Below are 16,646 nucleotides of genomic sequence, written 5' to 3' on the forward strand. Positions count from 1 at the left end.
TTTCAGTTTGCAGGTAGGTCATAGCTTGAGATCACGGACAGATGGTGTGTTCCTCTCCCAGAGGGAGAACTTTTTATTTGCTTCTTCCCATTCTGTCAGTAGCAAGAGTTTTCTATACAAACGCAGACAGGATCACACATTCTAATTTTTATAGCACCGGGTTGGACTTGTTGGCTTTTGTGTTCCAAACACTTGAATCTCTCAGCTTGAAAATTCGTAATTCATTAGGTCTCAAACAGTTTTGCAGAGCCAGGGCCGGACACTGCATCCCAGCCTTCTTAGCCTACACCTTGATTAGCTACCCAGGAGGCTAACTGTTGAAACTTAAAGTTCAGAATGTTCTCTTAACTAGCATGAATACTTAACCTCCTCCATTTTCTAAGCTATTTATATGATCACAACAGAAAAGTACTTCTCCTTTGCAAGCTCCCATATAGTACATTTTGGGATTACCTGCATCACCTAATGGGGGGGAAAAAAAAGAACTCTGTTGGGGCACATCTGCATAGCAGGGCTAAAGCCAAAATAAGCTATGCCACTTGAGCAACGTCAGTTGTGTAGCTTAAATCAAGACAGCTTTTGGCACTGTCTAAGAAGCAGGAAGTCTGAGTAAGAACACTCTTCCTCTAAGTTCCCTTACTCCTCATAAAATGAGGGTTACAGGAGTCAGAGTAAGAAGTCCTCCAGCTTGACATAATTTTGACATGTCAAAATATTTGCTTGTAGTGTAGATGTGGATTATGTTATTTTGGAATAATGTCAATTATTCCAAAATAACACTACTGTGTAGAAGAAACAAAATACAAGACTATGTAGCACTTTAAAGACTAACAAGATGGTTTATTAGATGATGAGCTTTCGTGGGCCAGACCCACTTCCTCAGATCATCATCTAATAAACCATCTTGTTAGTCTTTAAAGTGCTACATAGTCCTGTATTTTGTTTCAGCTACACCAGACTAACACGGCTACATTTCTATCACTATACTACTGTGTATATGTACCCTAAGTTCCCTGAAAGTTCATTTGGCTGCTTTCTCATTGCTTCCTCCTGGAACGTCTTTTTTTTTTTTTTTCCCAACCTTGCAATTGTTAGATTCTTAAAGGATTGGGTAGGCGTTTCCCCACCCATTTAAAAAAACAAAAACCTTTTGTATAATCATGGGATCTAAATATGATACAGGTTGAACCTCCTAAGTCCAGGACACACTACTCTGGCAATATCTGTGGTGTGGCAGGATCACGGATGTTGCTGGACCAGAGAGCTCTGGTGCCTGGGAGTAAGAGCCAGTTGGTAGCCCAGCAGCAGGGAACCCCACCATCAGGAACAGCAAGCCCCGTGCCCGGGAAGCCCTGTCCAGGTGGGACAGAAGCGGGGCTGCAGCGGCTGGGGAGCTCTGTCTCCGGAGAGTCTCATCTCTTGCAGCAGCAGGCCAAAACAAAACCCAAGCTCTGTAGCAGCAGAGTCAGCTGGAGAGAGGGGCAGTGTCCTGGGAGGCCAGTGACTTGAGACCATCCCGTATCTGGCAAATTCGCTCACTTGGGACGAGTCAGGTCCTGAGGGTGCTGGACTAGGGAGATCCAACCTTTACTGGAGTTTTAATAGGACCTCTTTTTTTAAGCCATAGTTGTGTTCAATATTGTTCATCTCTCAAAGATGGTGGCATTGCTCAGTGGCTACTAACTGCCAGGAGCAGTAGAACTTCCCGCTATGATTGTGTGTATATGGGTTTTAAAATAAAATTAGTTAGCTTGTGTTCACCCTACATTTCTCACTAACGCAGTGTTAGACTGATAGGGATGAAAAGCCAGTCTACTTACTAAACGTTTTTGGGTTTTTTTGGTTTTTTTTCAAAACCTCACTGTCATAAAGATGAGTAAAAACTCCACATGTTGGACTTCCAAAGGGCATTCATCTTTTCACAAATCTCAGGATTAAGCAGTTTAGAGCGTATCTGCAATTATTTGTCTCATTCGCTGGCAGGATGAAGGGACAACTGATCACTTTGTGGCAGCTCTCTCCCTGGTTCCCTTCCTATATCCATCTGTGTTATGATCTTTCTAAGGTTCTAAAGACTCATCACAAAGTTTTAGCACACTCTTTGAGAGCACAAACAGCTTTAACTTCTTTCTTAATATTCATTAGTGACGTTTGCAGGGCTCAGACTTATTTGCTCAAACCTTTACCCTGGCTATATTTTGTCCCAGGCCTCAAGGGATAATGCCAGATTTGGGAGAGTAATCCTTGTTTTATGTAGGCTGATACCTTCCTCCATGTAGAACTGTGTGAGAGTCACCTGATGTGGCATGGACGCGTGCAAGCACTCAAGGGGAAAAACAGGGTTTTTTTTGATACCTGATAACTGTTGTGCTTTGAGATGTTGCATGACCCCTCCTTCCCCTCTATGCTGGACTCTCCAGAAATACAGGCTGTTGGTGTGAAGGAAATGGAGGGCTGGGTCAAGGTGCTGCCACCCCTTTATACCCTTAGCAACCAGCACAATGTACACGGGGTGCATGTGCTGCCCTAACAGATACTGCTTTGAGAAAAAGATTCTCTGGCATATGCACACCTGAAGTAGAATGGGCGTATGCAACATATCTCAAAGAGCAACCATTACTCAACAAATGTATAATCACTTTGGTTTTTTTCTTTAAATGCTTTGCTTGCACTGGTTTACATAATAAATCCACTATTTCAGTAGAGTTTGTAATCCCTCTTGACGAATAACTTAGACATGCGTTTAATTACATTCTCTTTTGTTAACTTCAATATTAAATTAAGCAACCGCTTAATTGTTGCACTTAATATCCTGAATCTAGACCTAAGTTTATTAATAACTTCTCCTTTACACTATTTCCTTTAAGTCAAATCAGTCCTTCATAAAGGATTTGGCATATAATATCACATAATGTCCAGGGAGCTATTATAATCCATTATGTGGTTATTATGTGCAAATTATAGACATGAAAAAATATCTAAGTAAAGGGCAGGGTTTTAGGGTATATAATTATAAAATCTTGATACCAGCACTAAGTGCATCTTCAGAAGTTTTAGGATTCATTGTGCTGAGGGTAAGCATATTATAAGAACACCATTGTACTCAATAAACAACAATGCTTCTTTTAGGAACCATTAAAGTAATTAGACATTGAAAAAAGTTTTATTTATGTTGAACAAGCTCTGCAAAGCTACTAAACTTAGTATGTGCTGTAGATGCTTCGGTGCGCACTCTCTCTTGTTCTCTTTTTTTTTTTTTTTTTTTTTTTTTAAATTGTGCCGTGGTCAAATAAAAATGCAAAACCAATCTTTTACTTCCACAAGCTGTAAGATACAGATATGTCTTGCACTTTCAAGCCTATTTGAATAAGCAATGCAAATATGGATTGAAAATTTGGATAAAATAATTGCCTCTCATTGTTGACTAAGAACAGCATTTTAGAGGTGCATGTTTTTTATTCCTGAAAAGCGTAGGTGTATTATTGAAGTGTTGATATGATCTTAGCTAGGGGGGATAGATATAGTGCTAAATGTATTTTTCTTTCTTAATTCTGCAATTAGGTACAGTACCATTTTCAATAGAGCATTTGGCAGATAATGGTAACCCTGAAATAATAATACATTGTAAATAACAAGGCATCCCTAGCCATGCCAGGTAATAGAACTTTGAGGTAAGGGGAAGAGACCAATACTGTGCTATTGAAGTCAGTAAGCTTCTGCCTGTAAAAAAAAAAAAAGGTTCTAATCTTAAAAAACAACAGGCTGAAAGATAGCTAATGAGGGTGGTAAATCTGAAATAAGTATTCTTCACTTAACCCTTAGAATACCCAATTATTAACTTGTTGGTGAAGTGAATAGTATAGAACAATACAAGTATCTCCTGTATTAGAGAGTTAGAGACAAAATGAACAGAGAAGGAAGACTGAAAGATATGTAAGTTCCAAAATCAACTTATTAGGTACTTAGCTCTTGTTCAGAGATGCTTTAAATTGTCCTGCTCTTCTGATCTGTCTCACTTGGTAAAGTGATAAGACTTTGATAAGACTTTACACTTTGTGCTTTGACCAGTATCAAAAAGAGTGAAGGCACTTTTGGGGATATTGCTGGCTATTGATCAGTTACTGTTGCCTTCCACTGCTACCTATACTGAACCAGTCTGTTAATTAAGATTTTCTGAGCCTGTCTTACTCAGTGGAGTGGACAAAGCATATTCCAGGTGATGCTCAAATCCTATTGAAGTCAGAGATAAGTGTTCATCACATCCTGAAATTAGGCATTTAATACGAGGACCTACATCTTTCAGAGCAACTAGTGATTTTGGGTGTCCAATATGAAACACATTTAAAGGAAGTGTAAATTTTAGGGTGATGGTGCTAAGATCTTTCTTGGAAATCATGTCCCTTTAAGATGTCTCAAGTTGGACTTCAGTTGCTATTCAGGTTTTTAAAAATTAGGCATAGAGTTCTGTTAGGCAGGAGGTACAAGAAATAACTTTCAAACGAGGATGCCTCCAGTACATCTTGTAAGCATAACTTTTTTTTGAAAGAAACCCTTTGTCTTACATGTCATAACAATAGAGAACAATCATTTGTGGGAGGTGAGGGGGTAAAGGCCTGAGATTAGTTTAAACATCGAAAATAATATTTCAGTGCTAGAATTTCTGGCTGGCATACATAGGCTAGATGTCACTGCTTGACACATCAAAAACAAAGTTATTCTAATTCTGTTTTAATTCCAATTTATGGGGAATTCTCACAAATGTAATAAAGATATTGAAGAATTTGAAAACAAGAAGAAGACAGAATTTTTCTCATCTGCTACTGCTGTTATTAGCATAGCAGTGACATTTGTTTATTAAAGTCAAGTCTGCCAGGGAATGTCTCTGATTTTTTATTTTTTATTTTTAATTGTCTGTCTGATTTTTTTTTAAGTGTCAGCAGATACACTATAACTTTGCTTTGTGAGTGAGCAGATGACCTTTACCTCTGAACCCTGCGATATGTACTTCATAATAGCTGGTTGGACCACTTTGACAAATTATTAAATTGTCAGGATGCTGTTTGCAGCATAGTCCATTTTTAGAAACCAGATAGTCAGCTGTTTGATATTGCGTTGTGTAGAAGAAGAGTACCAGACAAGAAAGGCAGATTGCTTTGTAAGCTGTAAAATGTCAGTCAGTAAATACTAAGAGGTCCAGTTTAAGTGAAGTAAGAGCAAATACTATGGCAGGCTGTGTTCAGGCATTGGGTAATTTACCTTAAACAGGGGTACAGGCTGAAACATCCACCAGGCCAAATTTGTAGCTATGAGTTGTTCACAAGGATGTAGGATGTTTTGAACATACTTAAGATATATGTAGTGATAGTCATTTAATAGTAGTGGTGTCCTCTTCACTTAGTAAGCAGATATTAGAATATATGTAAGTTGATGGGCTTTTCCTCTAGTCAACACAATATGTGTCTTGTCAGACAGAAAGAGAGAGAATTAGAATTCACTTGTGTGTTATATGGCAGTAAATTGCATGTAAAATCCATGTATTTGTAACTATAAACGTACAGTGTATGTATATAAAAATATTTAATAGCTCTACATGGGATTCTAGACACAAAGTTTCAAAATACGTGAAGTATGGAAAGATACACATGGCATTTTATACCAAATAATTAACTCCGTGGTATGGAAAGTTTGGATTTCAGGTTAAATCATGCTATTGGCAGTTGGTTTGCTGGTGATAAGTAGGCTGTCAGTTAAAGCAATTAAGACTTAATCCAGTAGAAATAGCCTCCCTGAATCATCCTGGGTTTGAAGCTATGGAATTTATTCATAGTTATGTTATTAGATATAGTTTGGAAGAAAAAGTCCACTTTTTATTGACCAAGTTTCTATTGCCTTCTTGAACCCACCCAGTGTATTGCCATTTATAACAGAAGTGTTTATTTGTACTTGCTCTTGCTCGCATTCACTCTCTCTTTCTCTGTTGCTCCCCTACACTGCTGTAGTTGTGTCAAATGTGCAATTTTTTTGTAAAACTTTTTACTAGTTCAAGAAGAAATGACATAAGTTCAACATGGTATTTTTACATGACATAGATGCATGTAAAATGTGGAAAATTACCTGTGTAAATCAGCTGTAAAGAACAATTTGTTCCCTTTTGAAACATTTGTTTTTCATTTCATTGTTGTGACCGTAGTATTTGGTAGCTGGAAAAAAATCTGTTTACATTTCATCTCATTGCCATTACTGTTGCTATAGTCTTTGGTATCTGTATTCAGATGATTGAGGATTACTATGCATAATTTAAAGACTAGGATTACATGTAATTAGGGTTAATGCATGACAGGCTTTAATAAGTCAAAATACCAGTCTGTTCTCTTTAGTGGCTGCATTCTACGTGAGCTCTCTCCAAAAAGGCTGATATATTAATAGTACAACATACATAGAGTGGTATTCAATAATCTAGTTGAATTACACTGATTCAGTTTTAACATCAAAAAGTCCTTTACTTAACCCCGCGTTTCTCAAACTGTTGGTCACGAGCAACTTTTAACAAGATACCAACAAGTACATTTCTGCAAACTTCTTCTGTTGCAACTGCTAGCAGCTCGGTGGTTCAACACAGATATCTGGGTTGTGTCTACATTGGTACGATCTTGAGCCAAAGCGGCCCTTTTGTGCAAAAACATGCTGCCTGTCTACACTGGTAGGGAGTTCTTGCGCAAGAACACTAACGTTCTAATGTGTGAAATCAGTACTTCTTGCGCAAGAACTATGATGCTCCCGTTCAGGACTAAGCCCTCTTGCGCAAGAGGCCAGTGTAGACTGGTAACATGAATTTCTTGCGCAAGAGAGCATCTGCACTGGCACGGACGCTCTTGCGCAAAAGCACATGGCAGTGTAGACATTCTGTTGCGCAAATACTTTAACGCAAGAACTCTTGCGTTAAAGAGTATTTGCACAAAATCATGCCAATGTAGACGTAGCCATGGTCATTAAAATACCATAAAACAACTAAAGTGATGAGAAATCAAGAAAACTTTAGTGGGACAAAGCTTTGTATACCCCTTCTCTGTAATAGTGAGGAAATGAGGGTCAAGTCCAGTTTCTGGTGTGATGCTGTCAGAGCAGGTTTAGCTTGTTGGTTTGTATTGCACTCATATTATAATGTGTCTATATATAGGAGATGTTGGGATATGCATCTTAAAAACTGCTGCATTGTAACAAAGAGCTGAGGAGACATACCAGAACAAAACAGAGAGAAGAATGAAGGATATTTCAAAGAATGCAAGGAAGTGATTTTGCTGCTGCTATTGAAAAATAAGTACTGAGAATGCTGGCTGCCAGAGAGTGGATTTATGGGAATTAAAGCCCTAAAATGCCTTCCCCAACCAAAAAAAAGGGGGGGGGGCTATCTTGGAAACATTTGTTTTTCTCTCTACATACACAGCTCCTATTGGGTTTAAATTGTTCTTGGTTTTGCGATAATGATAATTCAATACTATAGCTGTGTGGAAGATGAACTAAATAAATTAGCGAAGTGCTTTTAAGAGAAATATGCTCAATAGATTACAAACTCCTAAAATGCTTTGTAGAACATTCATGTTCAGTGAGTCTCAAGGTGGCTGTAGTGTGAGGAAAAAGAGAAATAGATTTTATTAAATGTCAGTAAAATAGCGTATATGGTTTTATTGCAGTTAAATGAGGAACACATTTTTGAGAGAAGAATATTGTCTTATTGAAGCCACTGGATTAGGAGTTCTTGCTCTTGGCACCAGTATTTGCTCCTCTTGCACTGTTCAAAATGGAAGAGTGACCTTGTAAATGGGACACTGCGTTGCAATTCAGGAGAATGGGTTCAGCTCACTCCTCTGCAACAGATTTCCCATGTGACATGGAACATGTCACTTAATCTCTGACCCCACTTCAGGGAGATGCATGCACATTTGCTTACTTCTAAGCACTTGTATAAGTGCTGTCCTGCATAAGGATGTTTTCCTGAGTGGGATCTCTGTTTCTTGATTTGCAAAACGGGGGTAGCTATTCTTTTCTCCTGGACTTTTCGCTCTGATCCTGCAAACATCAGTTTTGCACTTAATGGGCGGATTATGTACATAAAGGTACGCACATGTGTGTTTGGGGTTAAGACTATGAATTATTCATGGTTAAGTGTTGTGTGGGGGAGAGATGTCAAACCAGGCTTTCCATGGTGCAATACGTAGATGTTCCTTCTACTTCCTCTCCCCACAAACAGTATTTTTAACTATCGGCAGATGGATTTAATTAGGTATTAAGAAACCATAAAGGACATTGCCTGCCATAGTATAGCAATTCTAAATTGGTGCGTATTTGGGTCTAAATAATGTAACATTGTCAACTCTTTCCTAAAGCATGGTACAGAATAGGCAAATTCAGATAGCACTTAGTTGTCTGTCAAATCCATCTTTAATATTTTGGCTTCTGAATTTATATTGTGGACAAAAGATTAGCGCCATTTTAATGAACTACAGACCTTAAACCAATTTTCACATTTATTTTGGAAGTCTTATTTTTTTAAGTGTATTATGTTTAAGGTTTACTTTCCAGAGGTACTGGGCATCCACAATTCTCTTGGAGGCTTGGAGCTGAAGGTTCTCAGAACCTCTGGAAATCATTGGTTTTAATTGTCATAACTTCTTTTCTGTTTTGTTTTAATTCCTTGTTTTAATTTTTTTTCCAGTTTGGCTAAGCATATGGGACAAAACAACGGGATATACGTTTAGAGGCCTGTGTGGATCCAAAATTGGTATCTACGTCGGCATTGGCAAAAATGGTCTGCGGACATACACATCCGCGGATGTGGATACCTGCGGATGTCAAGCAGCCATCCCTCCAATTTGTAGGGTTCTGTTCTTAAACTCTGATGTGTGAATATTTTTGTAAATATATTCAGTTTACTCTTATTTGGCAGCTTGGATTTGTGAAGATCATTCAATTTAAAAGTTCCAGGAAATTATCCTGAAAGAATAAACTAGTTTATTGTTAATTGTTCATGCTGTCTGTTCTTAAAAATGTGTCATCCACTCTGGGTGGCTCATGAACCAAATAGGTTCAGGTAAAAGTGTTCTTCCAAGGGAACTCAGTGACTACTTATAAATAGCAAATATATTTTCAATAATCACAGTCTGTTTGCAAATAGAAAAGGGTTCAATCTGCAATCAATATTATTCCCTATAAATGTAGCCACTTTTAAAGTACCTTTATTACTTACACCATTATTAACTTACAACAATTAAAGCAAATGCTTGAAGAATATTTTTTTCCCATCGAGCCTTCTTTTAATATTATGTAAAATAGCACAAATCCGTTCCAATTGTATGTAGCCACCAACAGGAGCTATTTCTGAGTTCCATGTATTAAAGTTCTCTTGTCATTATTTTTTACTTCAGTTTAACATTACATAAAAGCAACTAAGCCAAATGATTCATGCCACTTTGTTTGTAACTTACTCACAGATTATATGAACAAAGGAACAATTATCCATAGACATTGACAGGTGTCACTGCTCTGTATGCTGTGTTAGTAAAATAATCTCATTTTGATGGGGGAGAAATTGCAAAGCATGTATTCAGTTAGTATGTGCTCTCTGCAGTGCATCTGACATGTAAAAGTTGCTGGTATAACTTGTATTTTCTGTCTCAAATTAAATTTTCTGGGAATATCTGTCTTTTGGTGCCATCTTGTGGTTATACAAGAGACAGGCATCTGTAGAACTATCCTTTGAAATCCTTGTTATAATAAAAGTGAGTATCATTTCTGGTCACCAAATCACTTGTTAATTCAGAGTAAAACATGTTCAATCTGTAGGCAGAATTGTCTGTAATGGTTTCTTACATTTTAAATGTTTCCTTGTTATCTTAGTTTGTTGAATGAGTTCTCAATACATGCGTAAGTAGGGACACCATGCGGAAAGGGAGCTGCTGATGGTTGGGGCTTCAGGCCTCTTGTATGGAGGAGGGGAGACACCGGGGCTCCAATTCAAATGCAAAGATTAGAATCACGAATCAAAAATAAGTTTCATTATATATAACATTGCTTCACAAAACTATGTGTTTGTTACACTTCTTCACAGTTGCTGTTATATGAGAAGACTTGGATGAACAGATGGAAGCCTTCTGTTTTACATGAAGGAGAAGGAAATATAAGAAGTGTAAAATGGAGAGGGCACTTAATTGCTTGGGCCAATAACATGGTATGTATTTACTGCTGCATCTGCCATCTCTGGCCACTGACTGTGTACTGTTAGCTGGTATTGTTGCATCAAATTTAGCCAATATTTGAAGCATTTTAAAGCGTCAGTTTGCCAGAATGCTCCTTTTATAAAATACTTTGCTATGTTAAAACATTTGTCCCTAGTAGTCAGAATATATTACTCTCAAGTACTGGGAAGAATGTGGTTGAGGTGTGGTGTGTTCTCTCTCTCTCTCTCTCTTGCTCTTCAGTATGCTCACTACTACTGTATTCTTTTGAAGAACTGTAGAGTTACCCCTGTGCAAAGCCCTTTTCGAGATGCACCCTGCCCTTATGGAAAACCAGAGTTGACAACAGCGCTGCTTGAAATGAATTGTTATTGTGAGCCCTACTTCAGACAGGTTAATGGTGTCTATGTTGAGGTTTGCACCTGTAATAACATCAGTGTAGTTCCATGGGTGTAAACTTTTAAAAATATTACTAATTTGGATAGGTCTTTGGGAGTCCTGGTTGGAAAATGCTTAGCAGAAAATTGCCCTTTTTCACGAAATGGATTAAGGTTTAAAGGGACCATGGTCATAATCTAGTCTGACTTTCTAGATTAATGCACACCATGGGCTTTCTCCCACATTTGCAGATCAAACTACAAGGTCAGGCCTAAACATTCCAAAGCCTTATATGACGTGTAGCATTTTCAAAAACATCTAAATCTTATTTTCAAATGTGACTTAGGAACCCAGGTCACCTATGAAAATGGGAGCTTTGCCCTTTTGTCCATGTTCTTCTTTTCTATTCAGTAAAGTTTAAGTTGTCAAAGGCTATTTTTAGTTGTTCTGATCAAGTTTTAGGATTAATTTATATGTAATCAACAGGCATTGCCTGCAACATGAACATGCTTCTTTTCAACAATTATGCCATTGGAATGCATCTTCACATGCTGCTTCATCATCTTCCTGGCATGACCACTGGTGATGGCTTATTCTTTTCAGAGCCATGCAATTAAAATATTTATTCTATGAAACTCTTCTGGGAGTAAATGTAACAGTTGAAGAAAGGCATCTCTAGAGAATGTACCTCATAGCAACATGGAATATTAGAGGGTGTACCTCATAGAAGCATGGAATCCTAATAACATGCTGAAAGCTGTCTGCCAGACACAAAAAGTCACAGCTAGACTTTTCCTCATATGGAAAGTGAAATGATGTTTGCCCTTCAGAAGTTTAATATAGTTGACCCTTGGTTTTTCCCTTAACCTTTTTAATGACCAAGATACTCCTTATCCAGGGCAGTTAGGGTATGTCTACACTACATGGCTCCGTTGACGGAGCCATGTAGATGAGCTTTGTAGACATAGCAAAATGAAGCGGCGATTTAAATAATCGCCACTTCATTTACATCAAAATGGCCGCCACGCTGTGCCAATCAGCTGTTTGGTGGCAGAGCGCGGTAGTCTGGACACTTGGCGGTTGACATCAAAAGCCTTTCTCAGGTTATGCCTCGTGGGATGAGGTTTACCGGGGGTGGTCGACAAATGCTTTTGATGTCGATTCCCGAGCGTCCAGACTACCACATTGTGCCGCCAAACAGCAGATCGGCACAGCGCGCAGCCATGTAGTGTCGATGGAGCCATGTAGTGTAGACATACCCTTCGTGTTCCATGCTGATGAAACCACTGTAAAGAATGCCTTTTGTGCCCTCCTAAGATTCAGTATGTTACCATTTAGTTATGTTGGTCGTATTCTGACATAGAATCATAGAATAATAGGACTGGAAGGGACCTCGAGAGGTCATCGAGTCCAGCCCCCCGCCCTCAAGGCAGGACCAAGCTCCGTCTACACCATCCCTGACAGATGTCTATCTAACCTGTTCTTAAATATCTCCAGAGAGGGAGATTCCACCACCTCCCTTGGCAATTTATTCCAATATTTGACCACCCTGACAGTTAGGAATTTTTTCCTAATGTCCAATCTAAACCTCCCCTGCTGCACTTTAAGCCCATTACTCCTTGTCCTGTCCTCAGAAACCAAGAGGAACAAATTTTCTCCTTCCTCCTTGTGACACCCTTTTAGATATTTGAAAACCGCTATCATGTCCCCCCTTAATCTTCTTTTTTCCAAACTAAACAAGCCCAGTTCATGAAGCCTGGCTTCATAGGTCATGTTCTCTAAACCTTTAATCATTCTTGTCGCTCTTCTCTGTACCCTTTCCAATTTCTCCACATCTTTCTTTAAATGTGGCGCCCAGAACTGGACACAGTACTCCAGCTGAGGCCTAACTAGTGCAGAGTAGAGCGGCAGAATGACTTCACGAGTTTTGCTTACAACACACCTGTTGATACAACCTAGAATCATATTTGCTTTTTTTGCAACAGCATCACACTGTTGACTCATATTCAACTTGTGGTCCACTATGACCCCTAGATCCCTTTCCGCCATGCTCCTTCCTAGACAGTCGCTTCCCATCTTGTATGTATGGAACTGATTGTTCCTTCCTAAGTGGAGCACTTTGCATTTCTCTTTATTAAACCTCATCCTGTTTACCTCTGACCATTTCTCTAACTTGCTACGGTCATTTTGAATTATGTCCCTATCCTCCAAAGACGTTGCAACCCCACCCAGTTTGGTATCATCTGCAAACTTAATAAGCGTACTCTCTATCCCAATATCTACATCATTGATGAAGATATTGAACAGTACGGGTCCCAAAACAGACCCTTGAGGAACTCCACTTGTTATCCCTTTCCAGCAGGATTTAGAACCGTTAACAACAACAACTCTCTGACTACGGTTATCCAGCCAATTATGCACCCACCTTATCGTGGCCCTATCTAAGTTATATTTGCCTAGTTTATCAATAAGAATATCATGCGAGACCGTATCAAATGCCTTACTAAAGTCTAGGTATATGACATCCACCGCCTCTCCCTTATCCACAAGGCTCGTTATCCTATCAAAGAAAGCTATCAGATTAGTTTGGCATGACTTGTTCTTCACAAACCCATGCTGGCTATTCCCTATCACTTTATTACCTTCCAAGTGTTTGCATATGATTTCCTTAATTACCTGCTCCATTATCTTCCCTGGGACAGACGTTAAACTGACCGGTCTGTAGTTTCCTGGGTTGTTCTTATTCCCCTTTTTATAGATGGGCACAATATTTGCCCTTTTCCAGTCTTCTGGAATCTCCCCTGTCTGCCATGATTTTTCAAAGATCATAGCTAAAGGCTCAGATACCTCCTCTATCAGCTCCTTGAGTATCCTGGGATGCATTTCATCAGGACCTGGTGACTTGCAGATATCTAACTTTCCTAAGTGATTTTTAACTTGTTCTTTGTATATCCTATCTTCTAAACTTACCCTCTCTCTGCTTGTATTCACTACGTTAGGCACACCTCCAGACTTCTCGGTGAAGACCGAAACAAAGAAGTCATTGAGCATCTCTGCCATTTCCAAGTTTCCTGTTACTGCTTCTCCCTCCTCACTAAGCAGTGGGCCTACCCTGTCCTTGGTCTTCCTCTTGCTTTTAATGTATTTATAAAAGGTCTTCTTGTTTCCCTTTATGCTGTAGCTAGTTTGATCTCATTTTTGCCTTTGCCTTTCTAATCTTGCCCCTGCAGTCCCGTGTTGCTTGCCTATATTCATCCTTTGTTATTTGTCCTAGTTTCCATTTTTATATGACTCCTTTTTTATTTTGAGATCATGCAAGATCTCCTTGTTAAGCCAAGCTGGTCTTTTGCCATATTTTCTATCTTTCCTACACAGCGGAATTGTTTGCTTTTGGGCTCTTAACAACATCCCTTTGTGTACAAATAATTTGGATCTCACATTTTTTTGAAATAGCCACCAGACTGAATCCATAGTCGTAAAGCCTAATTCTGCCATCAGACACCTTCATTGTATGTAAAATGTTCCCCTCTGTACATGAACTACCGACAGCATGAACTAATTACAGGGTTTATAGTTATGGTAACCCAGTATATATCTACTGGGAACCTCCAGAGCTAAAAGCATGAACCTTTTTTGGCTTGAGCTAAAGGACCATAGTCTTTAGGTCCATAAATGGCTATGAGCCAGGATGGGCAGATGTGATGTCCCTAGCCTTTGTCAGTCAGAAGCTGGGAATGAGCGACATGGGATGGATCACTTGATGATTACCTGTTGTGTTCATTCTGTCTGGGAACCTTGGCATTGGCCATTGTTGGAAGACCGGGTGCTGAGCTAAATGGACTTTTGATCTGATCTAGTATGGCCTTTCTTATATTCTTATGTCTACACAGTGCTTTAATTTGCACCAAATGGGTTTAAATGTTAGCCTACATTAGTATGTGGTGCGTTAACTGACCATGTTCAAACAGTGCTATGTTAACACATTTTGGAGAACTTTTAATGTCCACTAGGACAGCTCAGCAAGATTTTGAAGGTTGGACTAGGTCTCAGATTTTGGAGCAGGGACTTAGCTGTCCTTTGTGGTATCATCTTCTGTTCTGCTTGTAGGTAAACCCAAAGAGATCTCACTGAGGCCATGTCTACACTAAGACATTATTTCAAAATTAGTTAATTCGACTTAACTCCAGATTTTAACACATTAGAACTAGTTTGAATTAGTCCAAAATAGTATCTCCACATTTAATACAACCTGCCTGAGACTTAGAGCCCCTGGAAGCACTCTGGGGAGGGCACCAGGAGAGCAGATACTTCCTGTGGCTGTTTGGTCTGGCAAGGTGCAACGTACAGTTACAGGGGCTCCTCTCTATGATCACAGCTCACAAGCCACTCCTCCACTGCCTTCCCCCTCATGGGGCAGAAAAGGGATGCAGCGGGCACATACTTTCTTATGCTCTGCTTGCCCATGCAGATGCCACAGTACTCACACCATGGAGCCAGAGCTGCTGCAAAGCCGTGCTAGGCTTACAGGCCTCGTGCTGCTCTTCATGGTGCAGTACTTCCAAACTGCCCATGTGTTGCATCAGCAGAACGAGGACGAACCCCAGCGTGGCCCACAGGCCTTGCTCACTCAGGTCCTGGTGCTCCTGCTGCTGCACATGCCCCTCAATCCCCTGGACACTGTGGAATGCTGTTCCTGGTGGAGGGAGACAAGCTCAGACTGGTGGGACCGCATCGTCCCGCAGGGATGGGATTATCAGCAGTGGCTGAAGAACTTCCACATGTGGAAGACCACCTTCCTGGAGCTCTGCAAGTGGCTTACCCCTGCCCTGAGGTAACAGAATACCTTTGAGACCTGCCATCCCCCTGCAGAAGCATGTGACCATCACCTTCTGGAAGCTCACCACACTGGACAGCTACCTCTCAGTCGGGAACCAGTTTGGCATGGGGAAATTCACAGTCGGGGCCATGCCTGTGTACCTAGCCAAGGCCATCAACCACATCCTGCTATAGAGGGTTGTCACTCTAGGAAACGTGGACACCATTGTTGATGGTTTTACCGTCGTCAGCTTCCCCAGCTGCGGGGGAAGCCATCGATGGCACGCACATCCCCATCCTGGGCCCTGACTACCATGATTCGGAGTTTATCAACTGAAAGGGGTACTTCTCCATGGTGCTGTGGCGCCTCTTGCGTCACAAGGGATGCTTCACCAACATTCAACGTTAGATGGTTGGGAAAGGTGCACAACGCCCGCATCTTCCGGCACTCCTGCCTCATTCACAAGTTGCACAATGGCATTTTGTTTCCCAACTGCACCATCAGAGTCAGAGAGGCGGACATGCCCATCGTGATACTGGGCAATGCAGCCTACCCCTGGCTCCCTTGGCTCATGAAGCCCTACATGGGCAGATTGGAGGAGTTCTACACCAGTCTGGGCAAGTGCTGAATGGTCATAGAATGTGTGTTTGGGTGTTAAAAGGGAGGTTCGGGAGTCTCCTCACCCATCTGGACCTCAGCAAGTGCAATATCCCCTTCGTGGCAGCGGCCTGTTGCGTGCCCTGCAACCTGTGCAAAAGTAAGGGGGAAATTTTCCTGCTAGGGTAGGGGGCTGACACTGAATGTCTGACCAGGGAATTTGAGCAGCCAGACACCAGTGCCATCAGGAAAGCACAGAAAAGGGGCTGTGCTCATCAGAGAGGCCTCGAAGAAGAGTTTCATGCAAGGCCAGTTCTGAGACTCTCCCCCGTGCCTCTCCACAAGGGCCCCTGCATTCCCTGTGTGTGCTTTTCATCCCCCACTCCTCACATCCGCTGCACTCCTTTCCTACCTTCCCTTCCTCCCCTGCAGAGCAAACAATAAGGACATCTTTTTTGAAAAAACAGGATTCTTTATTCAGAGGAACCTACAATAGGGGAGGGAATGGGAAAAGAAACTGGAATGGCAAAGCAGGGCTCAGGGACAGGACTGAAAGTGGTGCCTGCCTCCAGGTGGTCTGAAGGCTCTGGCTGCCCTAGAGGACCCACTGCCCCATGTTCTGG

The 16,646-nt window shown here is 40.7% G+C and overlaps 1 protein-coding gene across 2 annotated transcripts in view; it reads left to right on the forward strand.

The window, feature by feature from the left end:
* Positions 1-16,646, forward strand: part of VPS41 (VPS41 subunit of HOPS complex) — a 154,460-nt gene that overhangs the window by 70,747 nt on the left and 67,067 nt on the right. For both annotated transcript variants that reach the window (XM_006124074.5, XM_025185171.3), the window contains exon 8: positions 10,106-10,225. In XM_006124074.5, coding sequence (XP_006124136.1) covers positions 10,106-10,225 — 120 coding nt within the window. The remainder of the gene's footprint in view (positions 1-10,105; positions 10,226-16,646) is intronic.

Source organism: Pelodiscus sinensis, chromosome 2, assembly GCF_052426305.1.
Source record: "Pelodiscus sinensis isolate ZL-2025 chromosome 2, ASM5242630v1, whole genome shotgun sequence".
Classification (NCBI taxonomy): domain Eukaryota; kingdom Metazoa; phylum Chordata; order Testudines; family Trionychidae; genus Pelodiscus; species Pelodiscus sinensis.